At 43.9% G+C, this 26,935-nt stretch overlaps 2 protein-coding genes across 2 annotated transcripts; both read left to right on the forward strand.

Moving 5' to 3' along the window:
• The first annotated feature begins 516 nt into the window (after positions 1–516).
• HILPDA (hypoxia inducible lipid droplet associated) lies at positions 517–2,814 on the forward strand. The gene is given in 3 exon segments (XM_043872963.1): positions 517–713; positions 1,733–1,951; positions 1,954–2,814. Coding segments are annotated over 2 exon segments (186 nt in total). The 5' UTR covers positions 517–713; positions 1,733–1,800; the 3' UTR covers positions 1,989–2,814.
• Positions 2,815–12,143: 9,329 nt separating this feature from the next.
• On the forward strand, positions 12,144–25,091 carry FAM71F2 (family with sequence similarity 71 member F2). The gene is made up of 5 exons (XM_043872967.1): positions 12,144–12,413; positions 14,719–14,903; positions 15,706–15,943; positions 17,471–17,589; positions 24,741–25,091. Exons 1-5 carry the CDS (start codon positions 12,261–12,263, stop codon positions 24,937–24,939), a joined length of 894 nt encoding a protein of 297 aa, XP_043728902.1. The 5' UTR covers positions 12,144–12,260; the 3' UTR covers positions 24,940–25,091.
• The last annotated feature ends 1,844 nt before the right edge of the window (positions 25,092–26,935 follow it).

Raw genomic sequence — 26,935 nt, forward strand, 5'->3', positions numbered from 1 at the left:
ACCAATGGCAAAGGAAACTTAAGGACTCGGAATAGGGACCGGGTGGGGGGATGGGGGGCGTTTGGAATCCTGTTACCTCTAAGAAGTGAAACGGTGTCAACTTTTCAGTTTCTGAATGAAGGAAACAGGCAGTAGCGTGGGCGGCGGTGGAGCGAGGGCCTGAGGCCCTCTGACAATCTGTGCTTTGTTGAAATCTGCGGCGAAGAATGCATCCCCAGCCGCCCGCCGGACCTCACCCCACGCAGTGAGCGAGCCCTTGGATTGCACCATTATAGGTGTGTGTTTTCCATCGACGTGGTATGCGGGAATAATGACTTTCTAACTCCATCAAACGCTTCCTGCAGCTAGAAAAGGCACTTGAAGTTAATATACACGCCTGCTGCCATGGCCACCTCAGTGACTCAGAGTCGCAGGCGTGTGTCTCTAGAAACGGCCCTGACCGAAGCTGCAGAGAACTGCCCGGAACCCCAGCCCGCCCTCGCCTCGGGGCGGGGCCGCGGACTGGCGTCAGGGCTCCAGTGCGCGCGCGCGGGCTCCAGGCAGCACCGCGGCTATAAATGGGCGGCGTGGCCCTGGCTCAGAGTTTCGCTGCAAACTGCGCTTTTATCTGCTGAGAGACGTCTGGATTGACATCTCGTGGGCTGACTTTCCTTCCGACTCCCCGCGACCCATTATTACAGCACGCGGGCCGCTCCTGGCCCTTCCTCCTGGAGGTGAGCGGCTTTGTAGGCTTCCCGGCTCCCCGCCCCCAACCCCTGGGCTGCGTGCCCCGCGGGCCTCCTGGCGTTCCCCAGCCCGGGACTGTGCTGTGGGGAGCGTCCCTTCTCGTCCCCACCTGGGGCCCCACTGAGCCACCCCGCCCAGCTTTCTCCAGGGGTGGCCCTAACTAGGATCCGTGTGCCCACCCCATGCCGTGCCATCCGAAGCACACCTAGCATCTCCTTCCTGTTGCTTGTAGGAACTGCCCGTTTTCTTGCCTGTCCCCGCTCCCCCGCTAAACTGGAAGGCGCATGAGGTCCGGCTTCCTGTCTGCAGTGGCTTTAGTGCCATCCAGGGTGCCTAACGCGTTTGGGTGTTAAGGGCGTACTTGTTAAATAAGTGAACTTGATACATTTTACTGTTAGGATTATTTAGACTTTTAAAAAGTTTATGATTAATTCACACCTGACAGATATGTGAAGGAGATTTCCAGGCAGGTTGCTTTTGCTTTCTCAAGGACATGTTCTTATATTCCCACAATCGACCCCCCAAACTTCCCCCCCCAAAAAGAACTGGGTTTTTACATCAGGAAGGTTTGTGATCCCTGGACTGTGGAACAGGGATTCTCTATACCTGAAAGCAGAAGTAAAAGTTTTTTGGGTTTTTTTTTTTTCTGACTTAAAAGATTTACTTGTTTTATTAGATACTTAGACAAAAGCTGATGAACTGGATTTAATACGTGGTCTCTTAATCAGATGTTCTACTGTTGTTGTTTTCATTTATTTTTATTAGTTGGAGGCTAATTACTTTACAATATTGTAAAGTTTTAAGGAATGCTCTTGAATTAGTCCAAGAAGCTGAGTCGTTCCATAGCCAGGTGGGAGCCACGGCGTTTACAGGGTAAATTTACTTGGAGATCCTGCCCTGGCCCCTGCCTCCCTGACTGGCTGGCCGCCTGCTTAGCTCCAGGGTCAAGGTCAGAGACACGCATATCCCAGAAGGCTGGAGATAAACCTCGCCTCTCTCTTCTCAGGATCCGGAGGCCTTTCCGAAGCAGAAGGCAGCTCTGCTGTTCCACAAAGGAGTGGAATCCTTGAAGCTATGAAGCACATGTTGAACCTCTATCTCTTAGGTGGGGTGCTGACCCTGCTCTCCATCTTCATTAGACTGATGGAGTCCCTGGAGGGCTTACTGGAGAGCCCATCTCCTGGGAGCTCCTGGGCCACCAGAGATCAGCTTGCCAACACAGAGCCAAGAGCCTTCCAGACTATCCATCCAGAGGGGTGTGATAAGACCTCCCTCCACCGGTTATAACCTTGGAACAGTCTCCAAAATACCGCCAGCTCTACCAGTTCCTGGGCAGGCAAGCTCCACATCAGTGTTATCAGAGAACTAACTGTTAACTAGGCCCTCGAAGGACCTCATTTGAATACTCCTTGTTCTGGAAAAAGCCTGTTTAATCACAGATCTTAGTGGGTGGCCTGTGGCTGTGGAATGGAGTGATCTCACTCTCCTCCCCAGGCTGCCGTATGCTTGGCTGTCCTGAGCAGCCTGACTTTGTCTTCTCTTAGATGAGGACTTGTGCTGCAACTTCAGCTGTTGGGACATGGTCTTAGTTTCAATCCTACTTTCTAAGCATCTGCCAAGAATTCTTTTGGACTTGGGTGTCTTATGGTCAGTTTACTTGGTATTCAGCTTTTTTCCCATGAGAGCTCCTCTATGTGCAGATGACAGTTAAGAGTTGTGTGGGTTGGCTGTAGAAAGGGGGAAGGTGGAGTCTTCTGTGTCCCGTTCTCATTTTTACATTTTTTAAAGTTCTTCTTCCAACTTAGCGAGTATGTGTGTGTGTATTGGTCTGAAGTGGGCAGGGGAATGACAGGGCCTGCTTGGGACAAGGGCATTTTGGCCACCATGTGGCTTAAATAAGTTTTTCTAATGAAATAAAGTTGAATGTATATTTCCACTCTGTGTCTTGTTGACTCCTGCCCTTGAAATTAGTAATAGGGAAGGGTTTTAATGCGCACATCTGAGGTTTCACATCTTAAAGCATGGGAGCAGAAAAGTATGTAAAACACTTTGTTTAAAACATAAGGTAAATAAACCTTTGAATGTGGAGGCAGGCGCACTTTGGGGCTGCCCTGTATCAACCAGTTATCCCAGCCTAGGCCAAGGCTATTAGAGTTTCCTCTTGACACTATCCATCTCTAAAGAAAAAAAAAAATGATCCTTTCTGACAACCCTTCAGCTTCAGTCCCTGGAGAAGACTTGAGCCCAGTAGGCGTTTTTTTCTCTGTGTTCTTATCTACTCAATTCTGATTGTTCTCCAGGTCAGCTAGTAAATGTCTGTGCCTCACTGATTGTTTCTGGTCTCCCAGACCTAACAGCTTGGACTTTCCAGAAAAATGGAGATTCCGCCCCCCCCCCCCCCCCCCCCCTTGAATTCCCTCCTTCATCCCCACTCAATATTGAACCATATTCATTCCTCTGAGTATGGTAATTAACACACTCATCTTGGTGCACACATCCTTTTGTATATGGTAAGTTTGATTTACTTTTGCTAAAGGGTAAGAATGGTGCATGGTGTCCTCTGCTAAACCAGTTTTACTTTCTGAGTGTTCTTTATTTTATTTTTGGCTGTGCTGGGTCTTTGCAGCTGTGCGGGCTCCTTGAGGAGAGTGGGGGCTGCTCTCTAGTTGAAGTACGTGGACTTCTTATACTGTAGTGGCTTTTCTTTTTGGGGAGCACAGGCTTTAGGGCACATAGGCTTCAGTAGTTGTGGCTCCTGAGCTCTAGATCACAGGCTCAATAGTTCTGTGGGCTTAATTGCTCCTCAGCATGTGGGATCTTCCTGGATCAGATATCAAACCCATGTCTCCAGCATTGGTAGGCGGATTCTTTTTCACTGAGCCACCATGGAAGCCCTCTTCCTGAGTGTTCTTAAATTCAAGTGCCACTACCCCAGACTTCCCTGGTGGCTCAGATGGTAAAGAATCTGAGTTCAATCCCTGGGTTGGGATGATCCCCTGGAGAAGGGAATGGCAACCCACACCAGTATTCTTGCCTAGAGAATAACATGGACAGAGGAGCCTGGCTACAGTCCATGGGGTCACAAAGAGTCAAACACTGAGTGGCTAACACATAGCCCAGAAACCAGTGGTTTGGGCATCACTTTTATTTATTGTGCTGTGATAATTCTTAGTGCTGTTGGCAAGTATTTCCAGCTGCTCACCTTCTAGGCACATGATAAAAGATTGTACTCTTTGGTCTTTTGTGATTGGCTGGGCTTATGTGACTTGTCTTGGTAGCAGAGTACTCTCAGAAATATAGTTGGCTTTTTATCTCTGATTTCAGGCAGTTTCATGCCATAGCTGCCCTTTTCTAGACATTTTTCTTAGATTTGGTGTCTTTTCTCATTTTCATGCCTCTTCAACTATTTTGGGGCATTTTGATCTTTTGGTTGGAGACCTGCACCTGAAGTCTCTTTCCCAAGCAGTTTAGCTTAATGGAAATGGTTTACTGAGTGCCACAAATTAAATAAGGTCTTGGCTCTAAAACAATTCAAACTACTAGGAGGTTTCAACAGAGATGTGATGAGTAGGGTCAACAGCTGTCCCTGTGCCTGGCAGAGAGGTTTCCTTGGTTGCCGGGTTTTCAGTGTTAAGAACTGGGATGGTTCTGGTCAAACCAGGACTGTTGGTTACCGTACCAACAAAGCTGAGTTTGAAGTCTCTTTTGAGTGATTTTTGTCACTCCCGGCATCTCCATTTTATCTCTTAATCTTAGGGATGCCCTGGAGGAGGAAATGGCCACTCACAATACCCAAGGTATTCTTGCCTGGGAAATCCCATGGACAGGAGCCCGGTAGGGCTGCAGCCCACAGTGTTGCAGTCAGACACGACTGAGCAACTGAGCACGCACTTAGGGATGAGAAGCAGTTGCTTCTGTGAACCCTTGTGCCATCCATAGTGTCTCTCGATCTCTTTACCTTCTTGCAAGCTGGCCAGTTCTCTTCTGAACTCATCCTGGGGTGCTTTGTCAGTGGCAGCCAACTGTATCCAATTTCTGCTGTTAAAATGCTATTCTCTTGACTCTCCTAGCTTATTAGGTAGATTATTAAAGTATAACATCTAAGTTACTGCAGGCCACAATTTTACCAAATGCTTTGCTGCTGTATAACATGGATTGCTGACCTTCCAGCCTCCAGTAAGATTTCTTTGCTGCCCTCCACATTAGTTATTCACACATATTAAGTGTTTCTTTTTAAATAATCTGTAACACCCACCTCTAGATTCTGATTTCCTTATCAGTCAGGACAAATTAGATTGTACTGCAGCAACCACCCTGAAAACTTTGCAGCTTAAAACAGAACAATGGCTTAAGGATGTCTTCCCAAGAAGCAGAATTAAGAGCTAATCAAGAACCATTCCCTTTGCTCCAGGTAAGGGACTGTCATCACATCTACACAGTGGAACATCACAGTCACTAGGCTGTTGTGTCTTCCATTTGTCCCCACTCCCCTGACTGCATTTATCCTGTCCCTGTTCCACCAGAGTACATTAGATGTGTGGCACATGGCTTGTTTTAGTTTATCGTTCTCTAGCTCAAGCCATATCTGAAACTGTCAATAGCAATTATTGTGCATCATGCAGATTCTTGAATTTGAACTTGAACTTGATGTTATGACTGAAGGGAATTCTTGGGTTGTTTCCTTTGTGGGGGAACATACAGTGAATGTGTTCTACCTACAGGAGAAATTCTGAGCTGAAGGATTATTGATTAGGAGGGTTATCGGTAGTCATTTGTTCAGTCACTAAGTCATGTCCGATTCTTTGTGACCCCATGGACTGCAACACGCCAGGCTTCCCTGTCCTTCACTAACTCCTGGAGTTTGCTCAGACTTATGTCCGTTGAGTTGACGATGCCATCCAACCATCTCATCCTCTGTTGCACCCTTCTCCTCCTAGCCTCAGTCTTTCCCAGCATCAGGGTCTTTCCAGTGAATTGGCTCTTCAAATCAGGTGGCCAAAGAAGTGGAGCTTCAGCTTCAGCATCAGTCCTTCCAATGAATATTCAGGGTTGATTTCCTTTAGGATTGACTGGCTTGATGTCCTTGCTGTCCCAGGGACTCTCAAGAGTCTTCTCCAGCACCGCAATTTGAAAGCATCAATTTTGGGGCACTAAGCCTTCTTTATAGTCCAGCTCACACATACATACATGACTGCTGGAAAGATCATCATTCAATTCAGTTCAGTTGCTCAGTCGTGTCCTACTCTTTGCGACCTGATGAATCGCAGCATCGACATTCCTCAAATATTTCTGCCCTTGCCTTCCAAGCACATGATAGAATTGCACTTTCTGACATCCTTCCATTGAATGGGGCCATATAATTAGTTCTGGCCAATAACTTGTGAGTAGAAATGATTTGTGTCAATTTTAGGTTGGCGCATTTAAGCACAGGTTCAGAAACCTCCAGAGCCCTCTTTGCTTCTGCCACAGTCTCCAGCAAGGCTCTGGATGGATTTGTTCCATTAGCATAGGTCCTGGAGTACCAGTCATGGAGCAGAGCCTTCAGCTGATCCCCAATGAATATGTAATGTAAACAAGAAAAAAACTTAGTCTTTTTTTTTTTTTTGTATTTTATTTATTTACTTGGCTGTGCCAGGTTGTGGTATGTAGGATCTTTAGTTGTAGCATGTGGACTCTTAGTTGCTGCATGTAGGATCTAGTTACCCCACTAGGGATTGGTCCGAGAGTGCAGAGTCTAAACCACTGGACCAAAAAAAAATAAAAAAATAAACCACTGGACCACCAGGGAAGTGCCCCTTTGTTGTCTTACGCTACTGCGATGTGGACTTTTTGCTAACTTGGCCTATCCTGATAACATTGCTTATAGTACCTAATCAACTAAAATCTCATCACTACCTATCTCAGATAACATATGCAAGATGGAGGGGATGCATGTAAACAATATTTCATGGCTTTTTTATAGAATAATATGTAAAGGACAGTGGCTGCATAAAGTTATTTATGGACAGGAGACAGATGTCAAGGATCTGAGTTTTATTTTATTTTTAATTTCTTTATATTGGTTGTGCCACGTGGCTTGTGGGATCTTAGTTTCCCAACCAGAGATTGAATCCAGGCCCTTGGCAGGGAAAGCTCAGAATCCTAACCACTAGACCACAGGGATGTCCCAGAGGATCTGAATTTTTAAAAAAATGAATAGGCTATCTAGTTAGGAAAGAGTTTCCCAATAGAGCAAAGAGTGTGAGTGAGGATGTGGAGCTGAAACTAAGCACAGCATATTTAGAGAACTGCAACTATTTAAAAATATGTTGTTAGCTTGAAGCTGTGACTCTAGTGCCATCTAGTGGAATGGAATGAAGAGAATGAACTGCTTTAAATGTATGCTTTCTGGGTTTGAAGGGCTGCACTCCTAAAGCTTAGGAGTATCAGAATATTAAGGACTAGAAGATACAATCTAGTTTAGCACTGTCCAATAAAGGTATAATGCAAGCCGTGTATATGATTTAAAATTGTCTAGTGGTCACATGAAAAAAGAAAAAGGAAACCAGAAAAGGTATTTTAAACAAATTTTAGCTAACCTAATACATTAAGAATATTTCAATATGTAATCAACATGAAAAGTTATTAATGAGATGTTTTACATTTTTATTTTTGTTCTAAGCGTGTATTTGTATTGGTGAGTATTTAACACTTACAACACACCTGCATTTGGATTAGCCACATTTCAAGCGCTTAGTAATCACGTGTGGCTGGTGGCCAGTGTATTGGGTGGTGTCTTGTCATTTTACCACAGAGGAAAACACAAGGAAACTAAGTAACTTAGACAGTGTCACTGAATTAATTGGTGGTCTTTTCCAGTATGCGGCTCTTTTGTCTACATCATGGTTTTTTGGGGTTTTTTTCCCCCTTTTTCAAGGACTCTTCAAAATGCAGTAAAGAAAAATAAGTCAATGAGTTTTATCACCCTCGAGGTAATTCTTATGTGGGCACATGTGAGATTTTTTTTCCTAAGCAAACTTATTGTAACAAAATTTAAAATTATAAAATGGCTATAGCTTACAATGCTTATTTTATATGCTGCTTTGCACACAGAGTATTAATGCCAACAAACTTGATTTGCTTTATAGGCAAACTTATACTGACTTGATGACTCAGCATTCATCACTTGAGGGACTTCCCTTGGTGGTCCAGTGGTTAAGAATCTGCCTTCCACTTCAGGGGACCCGGGTTCAATCCCTGGTTAGGGAATGGAGGTCCCAAATGCCACTGGGCAACCAAGCCCATGTGGTTACAACTATTGATTCTGTGCACTTGAGCCTATGTTCTGCAATAAGAGAAGCCCACATGCCCCAACAAAGAGCCCACATGTGGCAATGAAGACCCAGTGCAGCCAAAATAAAAAAATAAGTAAATAAAACATATTAAAATAGTTTTAAAAAATACATCACCACTGAGCATTAACTGTCTTTTTTACTGTTTTCTTTCTTCTCTTGGATTATCTGAAAATTCTTCAGTGTTGTATTTTGCCTCCCCTATTTATTTATTAGCTATACCTCTTTCGTTTAATTTTTTTAATGGCTTCTCTCTTCTAGGGTTTACAATAGACATCTTCAACTTACTACAGTCAACCTTCAAATAGTATTATACCACTCATGTACAATGTCAGAGCCGTGCAACAGTACATTTTTATCTCCACACTCTTATTCAATGTGCCATTCTTGTCATGTATTTTACTTCTGCATGTGTTCTAAATTTGATATTACATATTACATTGTTGTAATTTTTAAAACAACGTAAAGAACTCTTAAAATTATATACTATATTTTAATATGTATATTTTTTAAATTTGCTTATATATTTACAATTTCTAGGCTTCTCTGTTCATGCTGAAGTGGGTAGCTATTTCCTTCTCCAGGGGATCTTCCCAACCCAGGGATTAAACCCGGGTCTCCTGAGTTGGAGGTAGATTCTTCCAACGTCTGAGCCACCAGGGAAGCCCTATAGTATATATTTTATGTATATTTTTAAAGTTTACTTACATATTTACAGTTTCTAGTGTTCTTATTCTTTGTGTAGATGTAGGTTTACAGTTTCTATTACATTTGGAAAGTTTCCCATCCTTATTTCTTCAAATATGTTTTTGTTTTAACCTCAACAAGTAAAGAGTTATGTCTAAGACAGTCCTGACCACGTCCACAGCCCTGATCAGAGCTAGTAATGGTTCTTCCAACATGTAGCATACCTTGGCAAACATAGTTGCTTCTCAGCAAATATTTGTAGGGCCATACATAGAATAATTCTTTAACACTTTTTATTTTAAAATTTATTTAAAAAGGAAATACATGCTCAAGGTAAATAATTCAAGCATATATATATATATATATATATATATAGTATATACTGTGTATATATATACTATATATACAGTATAAGAATATTTATTATACATTATGCATTATATTACATTATAATTATATAATACATTAGATATATTAAATAATATAATATACTATATATAGTATATACTGTATATATAATATACTATATATATTCAAGCATATATATATACTGTGAAAAATAAGTCCCTTTCTTTTCACCACAGTTGCCAGTGCCCTACCCCTCCCTAACACAACCACATTTTTATCCTCCCAGAAGTTTCTGGGCATGTTCAAACATGTTCATATGGGTATATATTCTTTTAAATTCCTTTTACCCAAGTGGTGGTATATCATATATACTGTTCTGCATCTTGTTTTAACTTAATGTCTTGGTAATCATTCCTTATCAATATATATAAAGCTACCTTATTCTTTCATTGGCTGCAAACCATTACCTCATTATAGATTATGGTTAGGGTTAAAGTTAGGGTTTGTATCATAATTTAACTGCTGCCCTGTTGATGGACATTTAAGTTGTCTCCAGTCTTTTTTTATTGCAAACAGTGTTGCAGGGAACATTCTTTCACTTATTTAACACTAGAACTTACTATACAAGTAAGTGAGATACTCTAGCATAAGTGGTCATGCTGATGTTCTAGATGTCATTTAAATTTTTGGTTTATGCTACAAACATTGTAAGAGAAGTTTCCTGTTTGTTTTTTGTTTTTTCTTTTTCCAAGGAAAGGGGAAACAATGTTACAGAGAGCACTGAGATTAGAAAACAAAAGTAATAGTCTTGAAGTGTTTGAATGTTTAAATCCCTGGTCTTACAGACTTTGCATTAATAAAAGAGAAAAATTTTCTCTTCTAATGAGTGAGTCTTAAGAAGAAATAAGCTAATCCTGCTTCTGATGTCACAGCTTTGGGGAAACAATGAGAAGCAGGTTCCCCTCCTGATAGGAGAGGCACCAGAAGATTCAAGCGCAGTCATGGGTGGACTGCAGCAGTGTCTATCTTGAGAGTTTAAAAGATGAAGAGAACTCACCCCTTGGCCTGTTCTTGAATAAGCACCAAGTGAGGGAGCCTGTAGCTGTACCGCCCATATCTGAGAGAGGTAACTAATGCCTCACCCCTTCTCAACTTCATGCAACCTGAAGATGTCTTTAAGTGAAAGTTTCGTGTCCTGGAACCAGGGACAGAATTGCAGTGGGAGAGGAGTGGTCAGTACCCCCACAGTGGTGTGCTGGTAAATGTCTAACCACCAGCTTTCCAAGGGGGCAGCGGGAAGGGGAAATACATATAAGTATACATGTTTCTTTCTTTAAAGAAATCTTACCTTATAACATTTTACTTAATAAAAATTTACTTTAAAGCACACAATTTACAACAATATTTACAATATTCTACTGTAACTTTCAGATGCCAGTTGATTCTCATAGAAAGCGTTCATGGATTTTTGTCAGATTTTTGTGTTCCTAGCCAACCAGTGTAACTGACAAGCCAGTGGAGTTCTGACATGAATGCTGGCTGATTTTTCCACTTAACATTTATGAATAAGGGGAATGTGAAATAACAAAGTTGCCTTTTGGAACTCTGTTAAGGATAATGACCAGCACCTTCTTTGCTAATTTAGATAATACCTTTCAAATACCTTTCAACTGGAAGATCATTTCCTCAGATTTTTCTTTGTGTCCACAATGTAACAGCTATAGACACTCTTTTAGTCGACATCGTTGACATTTTCTTTATCCCTTTAGACAATCACAACAGCAATAAATTAAGGCCAGATTTTAGCATTGGCTGATTTCCATCATGTAAACACCTCCCAGCATGGCTGGTTTCAAGACAGCAACCACTGTGAACTTTCTGTACACCCTGAGAAGAGAGAAGTAATGGTAGCACATTATATATCGTTTCTACCAATAGAAACCAATAACCCCAAGGGAATAAAGAGGCATAAAATAGAGTAAAATGATTAAGAAGTGAGGAGTTTGGGCATCTATTACCTTGCTTTTTATATAACTTATTTAATTATCAGTTTATCTTATTAAATTTTAAATAATGGCTGTGTTTTCCAATATAGTATACTAACGCATATATATGGAATTTAAAAAGACGGTAACAATAACCCTATATGCAGGACAGAAAAAGAGACACAGATGTACAGAACAGACTTTTGGACTCTGGGAGAAGGAGAGGGTGGGATGATCTGAGAGAACAGCATTGAAACATGTATATTATCAAGTGTGAAACAGATCGCCAGCCCAGGTTGGATGCATGAGACAAGTGCTCAGGGCTGGTGCACTGGGAAGACCCAGAGAGATGGGATGGGGAACACATGTAAATCCATGGCTGATTCATGTCAATGTATGGCAAAAACCACTACAATATTGTAAAGTAATTAGCCTCCAACTAATAAAAATAAATGGAAAAAATAAATAAATAATGGCTATGTTTAACTGGCTCATTCAAATTCCTAAAAAGATAACAGTTGGTTTTCATGATCTTTTCTCTGATGCTCCAGCATACACTGTATCATACTTCCTCGCTGACTCACAGCTTCCAAATGAATAAGCCTCTTTGCTTTGTCAGTAACCTGATGTTTAAAAATAATTTTTTTTCATCTCATGAGATGGGGAGGAAAGATTGGGCTGAATTGTGGCCCCCATCCTGACCTCCCCTGGCCTGGTGAAGGCCTGGCATTGGGTGAACAGGTCACACAAACAGAGAAAGTTTTTGTGAGAGGCTTCAGAGAAACTCCCTTGCTGCTCTGGCAGCTCACAATCAGGCCACAACCTTGGGAGAATCGTTTTCCTTGTGTGTGTGTGAGGAGGCTGAGTGAAGAATGGAGGAAGCTCCATTACTGCTGGTTTGTCGTGAGTAGGAAAGGGGAGAGACACACCCTGCTGACTGCCAGTCCTTCCTCGCCTCTTGTCTGCCTTCCTTTCCTGTTGTTACCCATCACATTCCTTGATGTCATTCCTGCCATTGTGAGCCCGCAGCGTCCCCCACCCCCCAGCCTGGGGGACAGCCCTAGATCAGGAGGGGCGGCGCTGTGGAGGTGGGGGCAGAAAAGGTCACAACATCACCTTGGAGTTGGGCTGGGTCTGCGTGGAGCCCCAGAGATGTTCCCCAGCCCATTCTTCCCAAGAACCAATGAGTAAAATTCGGGGCCTCCCACCTGAGGTCAGGGAACCAGGCCCTGGAGTGGAACTTGGGGTGGAAGATGGCCTCCTTTGTCAACTGATTCATTCTCCAGAATTCAACTTGTTCTCTGACTCAGTGGTGTTTGAAAGCATCTTTATCCAGGTACTCTTGTGTGCTCAGGGCCCCCTCCTCACCACCCCCCACCCCGCCGCCCCTGCACCCCAAAGCCTATTCACAAGGTTTGGCCCCCAAATGCCCCAGCCTTTGAAAGCTGTGGGGAGGAGGAAGAAGCAGGGAAGCAGGTAGAGCCAGAGAAAACAGGAGTGCCTAGATCCCAAGTTCACCTCGGTTTGTGCCTACAGCGTCACAGGAGATGCTTTGGGGAAATAGAGTTATACCTGCAGAAGGAGGTAGCAGGACCCATTTTCCAGGGGTGAGTGAGGGGTCCACAGGCACCTTCTGGGGCCACCAGTGCATACCGAATGGTTAAAGGGGGTGAAGGCGGCTGTCAGAATTTCTGCTCTGAGACCCAACCTCCTTCTTTCTAGGTTGTCCTACAAACACCCTTGCATGAGAGCAAGGTCCTGGATAAATTAGCCTTGCCCAGATTCTACTGGTCCCCAGAAGAGTAGTAATATGGACCCACTCAAGTGAGTGAGTGTGGCCTGAGAAGCATGGAGCTGCCAAGAGCACGGGATGGTCATTTCAATCCGTGTAACATTTTACCAAGGTGCCCCCCCACCTCCCTCCAGTGGTCTGGCTGGTGACCCCATTGTGCTCCGTGGCAGGTATAGCATCGCCAGTTTGTTAACAAGCTGTGTGAGGGGCAGGAGATGCAAAGAGAGATGAGATAGCGCCCCTGGCCAAGAGGCTTGTGACTTTGGAGGTTCAAAGGACATAATGTGAAATGGTAATTGTTAAGAAAGCTCTGTGTCAGAGGGTTTGGACCTTCTGAGCCCTGCAGCATGAGCAGAGCAAACCCTCAACATGGGTGGTTGTGGAAGCTTTCCCTGTATTCTGGGAAAGTTTGTGGGAAAGCATCTCTTTGAGGTGTTGCTAAGACTTTGGTAAGCGGAAGAGTTGGCCGGGAAAACCTTTCAGGCAGAGGGAAAGGTTTTCAAGCTCCTGGGTGAAGCCAGGAGGCTGGAATGCACAGGGAGGGTCTACAGTCAGGAATCTATCTGGTGGAGTTGAAAAGTGATGAGGAACCCTGGGAGTGAGGGTGGAAATAATTGGAGGTAGGTGTTGAACTTAATTTGGAGACCGTTTCACAGAGTAGTGAGCCTCTCTCTGATGAGGTGCCCCAGGTCTCAGCGAGCTGGTTCATAGCTCCAGGTCTTCCCCATCCCTGAGCCGCCCCAGGAGACTGACTGTGCCAAGGAGGGGAAAAGCCTGCCCGCTGAAGCTAGCTCGTCAGAGCTAAAAGCTGCCTTGAAATGATCCAGCCCACAGAGTTATGCTGCTCTCTCCTTCCCCCCTCCTCAGCATCACCAGCACTACCGTCACGGCCAAGAAACATCACCCGCAAACATTTACGTATTTCTCTGTGTGTGGCCCTCTGTGTTTTGTAGAACAGACAAATTTCGTTCCACAACATAGGCTTCAAGAAATGTTACTCTTATTTCTTCTCAAAATCAAAATTCACTTTTCTCAGAGTACCCTCTACTAGGCTTGTGGAAACCTACATTTCAGGCATTGCTGGGGCTCTCCCCATTTGCCCAGATCCATCACAGGCTGTGAATGGCCCTGATGGTCTTACAGAGTCTGGAACATTGGGAGAAGGCCCTCTGGTCTTGGGAACATAGGGGTCACCCCTTAGATCCTGATCCCTGTGGTTCCTTGGATGCTACAGTGCTGGTGCTCGTCTGCCTGTCCTGGACAGTGAGGTGTGGCAGTGTCTCAGCTGAGACTGTGCCCAAGTGCCAGGCTGCCTTCTTCCTGTCCTGCCACTGCCCTGAGCACCACAAGAGAACAGGTCCTTATTCCTCTCAGGACCCAGCAGCAAGCCAGACTGTCCATCATCTTGAGGGAAGCTCCCCAAACATCTCTCAAGTTGGGCTGCCTGGGTCTTCCCCATTCAACAGCTTTTTCCTCCTTCTCCTCCCCTTCTGGAACTTTCTTTGCATAATCCCCCTCCCAGATCATTAGAAACCTGGGCTGCCTCCTTCTGCCCAAGGATGGAGGAATAAAATGGCGATCAGTTTTGTCTTACCAGCACATCCTTTTAAAGTTAGTCATGCCAAGCACACGAAGGCAGGTGACCAAGTTCCTGTTGCCAATGACCTAACGTCTCTCTGGGGAGAACCCACAGGAAGGACGGACGGCAGGTCATGGCCCAGCCCGGTGTGCGAGAACACAGGTGCTCCAAGCCTGTTGCCAAGTTCAAGTGCCATTTTCTAGCACCTGTAATCTTCCACCCCTGTCTTCCATTTCTGTCTGACTCCATGTGCCTGGGGCTAACTTCTAGGTCACTAAGCCCGGAAACTGGATGGATGACTGTGAAGGGCCAACCACTGTGATCCTTGGGGTGACCTCGTCCGTACCCTCCTTGCCACTCCCCAACATCCTCCTGATGGCCAACGTCACCTGGCCCCAGGGTCAGTTTTCCACCTGGAACATGCCGGAGAGTGCCCCAGTCATCACCCTCAGCAGGTAAACGAAGATGTGAGGGAGGTGCTGGGAGGGGCTGGGTGAACAACTGAGTTGTTTTGCCACTGGTTTCTAGACAAGAAGAAAGGACAGTGTTCTTTAGCTTATAAACTGTGTAGACTTCCTTCATTCATTTAACAAATATTTATTTAGTGTCTGTATGTACCAAGCACTGTACTTGGTGCTGGGGTAGAGCACCAGCCCCTGTCTCTTCCTAGTTTTTGAGAATCGTGGCTTCCTTTTGCTTACTTTTTGTTTTGTCAATATAGACTTGGAGGTTTTCAAAAAGAAAGGTGAGCGATATGAAAGTCAAATAGGATTATGAGGTATTGAAATTGAAAAAAAAATAGTGGATGTAAAATACCAGACCTCCATCCTTCTCCTTACTCTTTCAGCACAGTTACTCAGGATCTAGGGAGAAGGAGACCTGGAGATGGAGTCAGAAAATCTTAGTTCCAGTTCCTACTTAAGAAGATCTAAACTTGGGCAAATCACTTAGCTTCTCTGAGCCACAGTTTCAAATTCTGTAACAGGGAATTAATACTACATATCTTTCCTTCATCAAGGGGTTGTTGTGAGTGTTAAATGAGATTTTATACATCAACCATCAGCCATTGTTATTGGTTTAACCAAGGCTCTAGAAATCAGAGAAGAATAGGTTTTAGTGATCATTTCCACCCTCAGACCACAAGCTTTCACTCTCCAGCATCCCCCAAGCAGAGGCAGGAGTCTAATGGGGTTAACCCAGCAAGGTTCATTAAAACCACTGGGGCCTCTGTCATGGGAATTTCCTGACTGTGCCCAGGATTCTGCCCCTGAAGTATGTGGAACTGCAAATCTATGACCGACTCCAACGCATCCTAAGGGTTAGGACGGTGACTGAAAAGATCTACTACCTGAGGCTCCACGAAAAACACCCAGAGACCGTGTTTCAGTTCTGGATCCGTTTGGTGAAAATTCTGCAGAGAGGTCTGTCCATCACCACCAAAGATCCAAGAATCCGAATCTCTCACTGCCTGGTGCCCAAGTTGCCAACAGAAACAGTAAGTTTCACCCAGATCCTGCCAAGATCCATAGGGTCAGCTGGGAATTGGAGACATACTGTCTCTGGAAAATGGATGGATGTTAGAGTCTAGCACTGTGTGGGGATCAGCAGCCTTCTTTTTCAAGTCAGTGATGTGCACACACCACACTGAGGTCTACAGACATTAAAAAGTAACTTTGTTTTCCTAATAAGTGATAAAATACTGAACTCACTTAAAATTGTTTTCTGGGTTTTTTTTTTTTTTTTTTTTCAGTGTTATAAAGGAATAATGTTCACTGAAGGAAAATAAAAAAATTACAGAAAAATCACCCCCACTCCTCTCTAGCCCTAAGCAATCATTTGTAACATTTTGGCATATATTCTCCTAGTCTTTCATCTTAATTTTTAATTTATATCTTTGAGGCCATTACATATATAAACATATTTCTCAATGTTGCTTTTTATCCAGTTTAGATTATATCATATATCATAATCATTTCCCATTTCTTTCAAAAGTACACATCATTTTGATAATTTCATGCTATTCAGTTGTATGAATGAGTGAAAATTTACTTCACCATTCCTCTAATATCAGACATTCAGAGTAATTCCTAACTTTTCATTATTGTAACTGATGCTAAAACAAGCATTTATGTATTGTCCACATTTCTAATAGTTTTCCCAGAATAGATTTAGAAGCAGAATTCAAAGGGTGTGACATTTTTAAGGCTCTCAATACATATGGTCAGATTATTTCCGGGAAGTTCATACCAAATTATACTCTCTCTAATAATATGAGTGACTGTGTCACTGTATCCTTATCACAATTGAGAAGCATAAATTTTCCTTGTCTAATATGACAAGTTAAAAAAAAAGTGGCAGCTGTTTGATTTTCAATGAATTTGAACGCCGACTTTTTTTTTTTTTTTTTGCACTATCTTTTGCATTCTTTGACAATTTTTCTGTTGGCAACTTTGCATTTTTCTAAGTTGATTTATAAAACAGAGCTTTTTATATGTCAGGAACTTTAAGCCTTTAATCATGAGTTTTTGCAAATATTTGCTCTAAGGATTTGGTTTTCCCTTTTAGTTTATTTAAGGATTTTTTTTTTCTTCTTTTGACATACAGAAGGCTTTCCCAGTACCTGCTTAGGGTAGAAGCCTAAGAAGGAAAAGTATGATAGATTAGATAGCCTTAAACCTCCAGATTTCAAGATCTAAACACTTGCTTCATCGCATTTAAGTGGTATGCTTTAGGTACTTGGTCATTGACTTTGAAGTCAGCCCTTACAGCTCTGCTGCTCTCGGTCATAAGGATCAGAACTTGTGCTCTAGGCAGAGTAGCCAAAGCACTCCATCAGGGAGAGGAGGAGACCCTGCTAGGGGCCCTGTTTTTGGTCTGATGATTCCAGGGCTTAACGTTTAAGGAACAGTTCCCAGGACTAGGCTGGAAGATACAAGTAAATTTCTTCAAGGTTCTGGCCTAAGAAGGCCAAGAGCTATTGGAGATCAGACCCGTTCATCTGACTGTCAATTTCTCCATCCAGTCTGAAAGCAGCCTGCCATCATCCTCTCAGCCCAGTGAAAGCTCCATGCTGTTGGCCGCCGAGCAGAAGAGTGACTATTTCTTGAACCTCTTAGGAACTTCCCAGAACACAGTACACAGGTGGGTCCTCCATGCAGGCTGCCTTGGCATCCCTTTCCCACAGCCTAGAGTCATGGTGGGGTGGAGGATCAGTGACACCCTCCATCTACCCATCTCAGTTCCTTCTTTTCAATTTAGACTTTTACATGTGATGTTTCCCCTTCATTTTATTATAAGCCTGTTCTTGGAAATAGGATCTGTGGCTGCTTGATCTAAATATTCCCTAGGCAAACCCCAGTGTTTTCATATGGAAGATGTTCAGTAAAAGGAGTGAGGATGAATAGGTTAATTTGAAGAAGGGTGATAAAAGCACACTCATGGAGTTAGATGTTGACAGTCCCAGCTTGCAAGGGTCCCTTGGGTAAGACAATCCTGAGGCCTCTTTGCCTCACTTATCTATTCTGTAAAATAGACAGAATAGACATTAACCCATAGAGGAGACTACTGCTGGCTCCAAAGCTTTACTATCTACTAAGTCACTGTGTGAGATTCTTTCTGTAACAAGTGATAGGAAAACCAACACAAGATCATGCAGTTAATACATTGAACAAGTACAACTTCAAGGGTATCATCAAAATGCAAAAATCTGTTCTTCCTTTTATAATTTTCTCAGTGGGAGAAGTCTTCCTCTTGCTCCTGAGTAAAAGCTGGTCTCTGGGCAGGCCCCTTAAGCATATATGGGCTCCCTCTTAGAATATAAAAGGACTTTTGGTCCCTTTAAACTGCAAAAGCTGTCTCAATTCGGATATTAAAACGTACAGTGCCTGAAAATTATCAAAATTCTGAAGTGGCCACATCACCCCCCTTCAGTCAGCATGGCCTTATATTACTATGGCCCTTCTTTGTGGGGACTGGGTTGTCCCTCCTCTCCTTCAGTTTCCTGATTTGATTTTATTTTTGAAGATTTTTTTAAAATATAATTTTTGTTTATTTATTTTTGATTGTGCTGAGTCTTTGTTGTCACACAATGGCTTTCTCTAGTTGCAGTGAGTGGGGGCTGCTCTCTAGTTGTGGTGCTCAGGCTTCTCATTGTGGTGGCTTCTCTTGTTGCGAAGCATGGCCTCTAGGTGCATGGACTTCAGTAGCTGCAGCTCATGGGCTTAGTTGCTCCATGGCATGTGGAATCTTCCCAGATCAGGAATCAAACCCATATACTTTTATCCACTGTACCACCAGAGAAGTCCCTGTGATTTTTTTTTTTAAATGTGGACTATTTTTAAGGTCTTTATTGAATTTGTTACAATATTGCATTGGTTGTTTATGCTCTGGCTTTTTGGCCATGAGGCATCTTATTTCCCTGACCAGGGGCCAAACCTGCATCCCATACATTAGAAGGTAGAGTCTTAATCACTGGACCACAAGGGAAGCCCCTTGTTTCTTGATTTTGAAACTGACTTTTTCTCTTAGGAGCTTTCTTGGGTTATTTGAAGTCCACTACTTACCACCCCTGTATAGTCATAAGGGATTTGATTTAGGTCATACCTGAATGGTCTAGTGGTTTTCCCTACTTTCTTCAGTTTAAGTCTGAATTTGGCAATAAGGAGTTCATGATCTGAGCCACAGTCAGCTCCTGGTCTTGTTTTTGCTGACTGTATGGAGCTTCTCCATCTTTGACTGCAAAGAATATAATCAATCTGATTTCGGTGTTGACCATCTGGTGATGTCCATGTGTAGTCTTCTCTTGTGTTGTTGGAAGAGGGTGTTTGCTATGACCAGTGCGCTCTCTTGGCAAAACCCTATTAGCCTTTGCCCTGCTTCATTCCGTACTCCAAGGCCAAATTTGCCTGTTACTCCAGGTGTTTCTTTACTTCCTACTTTTGCATTCCAGTCCCCTATAATGAAAAGGACATCTTTTGGGGGTGTTAGTGTGTGGATCACAATAAACTGTGGAAAATTCTTCAAGAGATGGGAATACCAGACCACCTGACCTGCCTCTTGAGAAACCTGTATGCAGGTCAGGAAGCAACAGTTAAACTGGACATGGAACAACAGACTGGTTCCAAATAGGAAAAGGAGTACGTCAAGGCTGTATATTGTCACCCTGCTTATTTAACTTATATGCAGAGTACATCATGAGAAATGCTGGGCTGGAAGAAGCACAAGCTGGAATCAAGATTGCCGGGAGAAATATCAATAACCTCAGATATGCAGATAACACCACCCTTATGGCAGAGAGTGAAGAGGAACTGAAGAGACTTAATGAAAGTGAAAGAGGAGAGTGAAAAAGTAGGCTTAAAGCTTAACATTCAGAAAACTAAGATCATGGCACCTGGTCCCATCATCTCATGGGAAATAGATGGGGAAACAGTGGAAACAGTGTCAGACTTTATTTTTTTGGGCTCCAAAATCACTGCAGATGGTGACTGCAGCCATGAAATTAAAAGACGCTTACTCCTTGGAAGGAAAGTTATGAACCTAGATAGCATATTAAAAAGCAGAGACATTACTTTGCCAACAAAGGTCCGTCTGGTCAAGGCTATGGTTTTTCCAGTGGTCATGTATGGATGTGAGAGTTGGACTGTGAAGAAAACTGAGTGCCAAAAAATTGATGCTTTTGAACTGTGGTGTTGGAGAAGAATCTTGAGAGTCCCTTGGACTGCAAAGAGATCCAACCAGTCCATCCTACAGGAGATCAGCCCTGGGTGTTCACTGGAAGGACTGATGCTGAAGCTGAAACTTCAATACTTTGGCCACCTCATTCGAAGAGTTGACTCGTTAGAAAAGACCCTGATGCTGGGAGGGATTGGGGGCAGGAGGAGAAGGGGATGACAGAGGATGAGATGGCTGGATGGCATCACTGACTCAATGGGCATGAGTTTGAGTAAACTCTGGGAGTTGGTGATGGATAGGGAGGCCTGGTGTGTGCAATTCATGGGGTCGCAAAGAGTCGGATACGACTGAGCGACTGAACTGAACTGACTTACCACCCCTCGGGCTTCCCCAGTGGCTCAGAGGTAAACAATCCACCTGTGATGCAGGAGACAGACACAGGTTCCATCCCTGGGTTGGGAAGATCCCCTGGAGGAGGGCGTGGCAACCCACTCCAGTATTCTTGCCTGGAGAATCCCCATAGACAGAGGAGCCTGGCGGTCTACAGTCCATAGGATCACAAAGAGTCAGACAGGATTGAAGCAACTTAGCACGCACCATGCACTTAACACCCCTCACCCAAGGCAAGCCCACCCCACTGCCCCCCCACCCCCTGGATCTGCAGGCATCCATGCCCACCAGGAACTAGCTGTCAGTGTCCCCTCCCCTTTATGGGAGTCAGGAAGGGTTTACAGTGGCTCCAGGCTGGCTCTCTCAGTTCACATCTGGTCCTCAGGAAATGACCGGCTACTGGAGGGAGGATTGTGCCTCCTGGACACAGATGCACACAGATCCTCATCACTCCATCATCAAAGAAACCCACTCTCCTATTTCTCCCACCCTCCGTGTTCCCTGGGCAGGAGTTGTGCCCCCAACTACTGAGTTTCCCAGACCCTGGTGACCACTGCTCAAGGTCTCTGGGTGGTCCCAGAAAGCCTCTCTCCTTCAGCTGGGGCGGGATGAAGCAGCAGCTCTATACAAAGGACTCACCCACCACACATCCTCTCTCTCGGGGCTTCCGTAGCCAGCCTCTGGGGCGGGGTCCCAATGATGGTCACGTGAGGTCAGTTCTCCCAGGCCATTTGTTGTTGTTCAGTCACTCAGTTGTGTCCCACTCTTTGCGACCCCGTGGACTGCAGCATGCCAGGCCTCCCTGTCCTTTGCCACCTCCCAGGTCATGGTTCACCTTTATATGTACTTGGCAGCCTTTTTTTTTTTTTTTCTGACTTCAAGATAGCTTTCTTGAATTATAATATTAAAATTTCCTCTTAAGGTACGCTCACTATATGTGGGTTGGATCATTTTTGCTATCTAATTGCCTGCCACTTTCTCATTTCTGAAACTCAAGGAGAGGACTTTTGCTCTTCTCTTTCTTGTAAGGCATTAGCTGCTTTGTTCATTTTTGTGTTCCTTCATTCTGGAAGTAATTTTTGTTTCTTTAGAAATGTCTAATTCTTTTCTCAATTTTGTCACCGCATTTATAAATCTTTAAATTCTGACAGACTTGGTTCTTTCATATGCTGTCATTGTCTTAACTGAGCTCATTTTGAAATGCTAGGTTGCAGTTTTCGTTTGTTTTGCAGGCACATCTTTTTAGCGTGCATTCGTTGTCTGTAAGGAGTTAAGATGCTTCATAGCCTCTTTCTTTCTGAGATAATTTTGTATGATCTTGAATTATGATCCTTTTCTGATGCTTGTTTTTATGCAAAATGGTTTTCCTAAACCTTTGGGAGTGAGGGGCTGGTCAAGGTAGCTGTCTGGTTTGGGCTCAGAGTTCCCTCTTGTGTTGTTTTTGTAAAGTGTTTATGGACTTAAGCTTTTTAGGATTCCCAGGCTGTGTTCCTCTCTCTTATCTTTAGCTGATTTTTCTCTTTCCTTTGCTTTTATTGTTCCTATCCTACTCGATTTGGATTCCATTTCCAGAGGCCATGTCCTGCAAGGGAAAGTATTCTGGTGGTTTTGAGAGTTCTTAAGGCACATATTGCACCAGCCTGTTCAGACTGTGCCACAGGCCCCTTGCACTTACTTCCCCAGTTTCCTTCTTCTCAAATTGGCTGGCTGCACTTTCTCCTGAGAAGCTGTGGGCAATGTAGAAGCCCTCCTGTTTACAGGCACATCAGATGCCCTGTTGCTTCTCTCTGCTGTCTCTCACATAGATACTGACTCTCTGGGCCTCGGGGCTATCTGTAGCTGTAATTTTTTATCTGAGCTTTTCTCAAACAGGCCTATATCTGTGGGATTCATGTTGGCCTAAATTGGAGGGGCAGGTTTGACCCCACAGAACCATTGTTAGGTTTGCTTCTGTTGGATGCTTCAGAGAGATTAATGGCTCAGGAGAAAATTTTTACATTAGTTTCTCAGCTTGGAAGTTATTCGACCCTGTATCATGTCAGATCTCAAACCAGTATTGGGACAGTCCCAAGGATAAGGATTTTCAACAGACTTTTGTTTTGACCCAGAATCCAAGTTGGTATAGTTGACCCAGAATCCATGTTGGCTTTGACACTGGATGGGTTTCTTTCTGGTATTCCCCTGCCCCTTTAAATTAATTAATTGATTTTTGACTGCACAGGGTCTTCACTGTTACACATGTGAGCTTTATCCAGTTACAGAGAGCAGGGACTACTCTCTAATTACAGTGCACGGGCTTCTCATTGTGGTGGCTTATTTTTCCACAGAGCATGGGCTTAGTAGCATGTGCAATCTTCCCAGACTAGGGATTGAACCTGTGTCCCCTGCATCAGCAGGTGTATTCTTAACCATTGGATCACCAGGGAAGTCCCTGTTATCCCCTTTTGTCAAGAAGGTAGCTTTGAAAGTCCTGGACTTATGCAAATATCTTGACCAGAGTCAGATTCATGATCTCCGAAGAAGAGAATTTAGCTACGGAACCAGAGCCAGGGCTTCAGGCACTCAGAGTTTCATGTGGCAGAAGTTTTATTACAGTGCAAAGGGGACAGAGAAAGCTTCTGACATAGACATCAGAAGGGGGATGGAGAGTGACCCACTCACTAGTCTTATCAAGGCTTTATATATTTTTTCAGTTGGTTAGTAACCAACAGGGAAGAGCCCTTGGAGAAGGGCATGGCAACCCACTCCAGTTTTCTCTCCTGGAGAATCCCCATGGACAGAGGAACCTGGGGGGCTAAAGTCTATGGGGTCACAGTCAGACATGACTGAGTGACTAACAATTTCACTTTTCACTTTGGGCTTCCCTGGTGGCTCGGATGGTAAAGTGTCTGCCTGCAATGTGGGAAATCCCGGTTCGATCCCTGGGTCAGGAAGATCCCCTGGAGAAGGAAATGGCAACCCACTCCAGTACTCTTGCCTGGAAAATTCCAAGGACCGAGGAGCCTGGCGGGCTACAGTCCATGGGGTTGCAAAGAATCAGACTGAGCGACTTCACTTTCTTTCACTAAGAGTAGAAGGTCTTACTAGACCCACTCCCACAACATACATTTTCAAGATAACAGGATTAGAACTAACAATAGGAAAAGTTTTACCAGACCCACTCCCACAACACAAGATAACAAGATTAGACAGAAGGTTCCTGTTAAGAAGGAGAAACATGTCCTCAAGCAAGATACACTGTTGTTACATAATCATTAGTACAGAGCTTAAGGGAAAACATACCCTTGAGGAAGATGTGTTGTTTTGTGTAATCATTAGCTCTGGGCTTAGAGAAAGTTAGTCTTACAAGAAATAGATTGTTGCCATTACAACTCACAGTTTAAGAAAAAATGTCTTATGTGACTAAGACAAAAAAAAAAAGTTTGTTCCTGTCTCCTCCTTGAGGGCCTCAGACTCCTTATCAACCTATCTAAGAATTAACTCTCTCAAGTTAATGTCCCACCGAGCTGGGTCCCACTACCTGGGCCACATGGCCATAAAAACCCAAGACCTGGACTTCCTCTGATGATCCAGTGGTTAAGAATCCACCTCCAATGCAGGGGACATGAGTTCAATCCCTGGTCCAGGAGGATTCCACATGCCACAGAGCAACCAAATCCACACACACTAGAGCCTGTGCTCTGCAACAAGAGAAGCCACTGCAATGAGAAACCCAGGCCTGCAGCAACAAAGACTCAGCATAGCCAAAATAAACAAATAAATAAACCCAGGGTCTGGGTCACCAATTCAGGCCAGTCCCTCAGGCAGCCCAGCTTTAACTCATACTTCACTGATCTTAAATTTTTGGTCCCAGGGATTTTTACTTTACTTTTCATAAATGTAATGATACATTTAAAATTATGTTAATTATATTTTATCTAGCAGTTCTAGGTGTTTTGTGGCAAAGACATTTTTAGATTATTAGTCCATATTACCTGTCTCTGGCTAAATAACCCTAAAATTATTTTCATTGGGGAAAAAAAACAACTCACCGCACTTCTCTCTGAATACTAAATGTGTGTTATTTTTAACTTTCTTTCTGGTGCCTTTTCACTTCAACCCAGACTCTGGGTCGAAGGTATCCATGCTGGAAAAAAACATAATTAAACAACAGTTTTAAAATTTGATTCTTACCAGTGCTTTCTTTTTCTTCTGTTCCTTTCAATGACCCTGATATTCCTGGGCTACTCCAGAAACACCAGCAGTGCCACTGAAATAGACAATTTCAACTTCATCAACAACACATCCTCGCCAGCGTCATCCCCGGTCATTTCGAATATACCCATGAGAGCCACCTTGAGCCACAGTCTCTGGGAACAAGAGAATGTTGATGAGTACTACATGCAGGCTCCTGTGGCCAGTTCCCTAGGAGAGAACTTTTGGGGACCCTAACACCTAGCCCAAACAGGTTTCATTCAGTGCACTTGTTACAAACTTCTATAGTGCAGTTTTCCTATTGTGGCCCAAATGACCCTGGGAGAAGTAGGATGGTGTTTATAACAAGATGCTTCTGTACGTCCATCAATAAACCTCCGGTTGAGTCCCTAATTGTTGTAGGTTGTGCTATGGAAGGGAGGGCGGGGGGCGGGGCCCTAGGCTGGAGAAGGGCTAATTAGGAGCAATAGCTCACTCCTTGGGGAAACAAGTGGAAAAAAAATGTTCTGTTTGCTCAATTGAAACCCCAGAGCAGCCACACAAAGCCAAAAAAGCCAGTCTCAAGGAAAGGGCCTGTGGAGAAATCCAACATCCTCCTACAAGGGAGAGGTCAGGGGAACAGAGACAGGGCTGTTACAAGCCCGAAGTGAAAGAAATCCTGAGACTGATTGGTGACTGACTGGGAGATATTTCTGTGGTGCCCCACTTACCCCAAGCAAGAATGTTTGTCTTCCTGCCCCCATACCCTATGTTAAGTATAAAGCTATAAATGTTATCAAAAGGTATGTGTGGGGGTCTGGCTCCTTGCTGCTCAAAAGCCAATGAGCAGGCCAGGTTGGTGGAAAGGAAATTTTGCTTTGAAGGAGGGAACAGAACAAGCTCTATCTTGAAAGCAGGACTCCATCTTGGGCCAGACTGTAGACTTTGAGCTATATGTCCAGTATCTATGGAAACGACATACTAACTGAAAAACCAGGCCCCGGGGAGGAAGAGCCAGGGCTCTCCATTGCCTAAAAGAATACCCTAATTATCTGTGTAACCAAATAGAATTATACATTCTACTATGCTTATTGGGGTATGACCACAAGCCTATTGATAATTGTCCGCTGTTAACTACCTAGGCTTAAGGCTTATGAATCATGGGTCAACTTTGATTGTATCTTTCTTTTTCCTTTGTTCAGGGGATTTGGGGGAAATGGGTTTGGACACGTAGGCCTAGAGTATATAAGGTTTTCACAAAAACTGGTTGGGGTACTTGGCTAAGAGGAGACTCTGCCTTGGGCCCGCTGGTGTAATAAACTGCACTCCACTATCTGCATTGTCCTTCTGAGTGAGTTTGTTTCCCAGAATGCGTGGCTACAACAGCTTCATTTCAGAGGCCTGCCACTCTGGGGGAGGGTGGTGGACATCTGTCCAAAGGCAGATTCTCCGCCCCTGACAAGCAGGGGTAAGAGCATTTATAGACAGAGTCTGGGGCAGGGGGCCTACATGCAGAAGCAGCATAGTCATTTCTAACAGATATCTTCAAATTGGTCACTAGTGGTCTGAACAGCATCATCTTGGTTGTTTTAGGTACAGTTAATCTTTAGTTCCAGTTAATCTTTAGTTCCAGGGTGCACTTGTTCCCAATTCTTTGTGGTCAGTTCTCAGAATTGTGGCAGCTCATGTCCTGGGTACAGTCTGGTCATCATGTAGTTAACTTTTCCACCCGGGATGTTAGTCTCTATAAGAGAGCTCACAGGATATGTCTCAGAATATTATCTATAGCCCTTGAGAAAGAACTAAATGTCCTTGACCGTGCTTAATGACTAAAGTATTATTATTTAGTATCCTTAGACTGTCTTCCTTTGTTTCAGCATTTCTCACTTCTCTGATTAAACTTATTCTTTGACTAAAGTTTTCCACAGGCAAAAGGCAGGCAGAGAACATGATGGGGCGGGGGGGGGACGAGGGGCAAGGACCATATGGTCCTGTTCCATTTCATGAAGGCTCATCTTAGCCATGCAGATTTTGGTTGCTAATGAAGACTGGGCTTCTTTCTGGTAAGGAAGCTGGTGATCACTCATCACTGGAAGTCCTAATTGATTTGACTCTTCCAACCCAGCACCTAATGAAAGTCACCTGGAAGACACACCGTGTAGGTCAGGGATGGGGCAGGAGCCTTGGCCAACATCTGGGCAAATGGGGAATATTGACTTGGGAGATGCCACCACAACATTCAGTAAGCGTTTAT

Source organism: Cervus elaphus, chromosome 18 (assembly GCF_910594005.1).
Source record: "Cervus elaphus chromosome 18, mCerEla1.1, whole genome shotgun sequence".
Taxonomy (NCBI): Eukaryota; Metazoa; Chordata; class Mammalia; order Artiodactyla; family Cervidae; genus Cervus; species Cervus elaphus.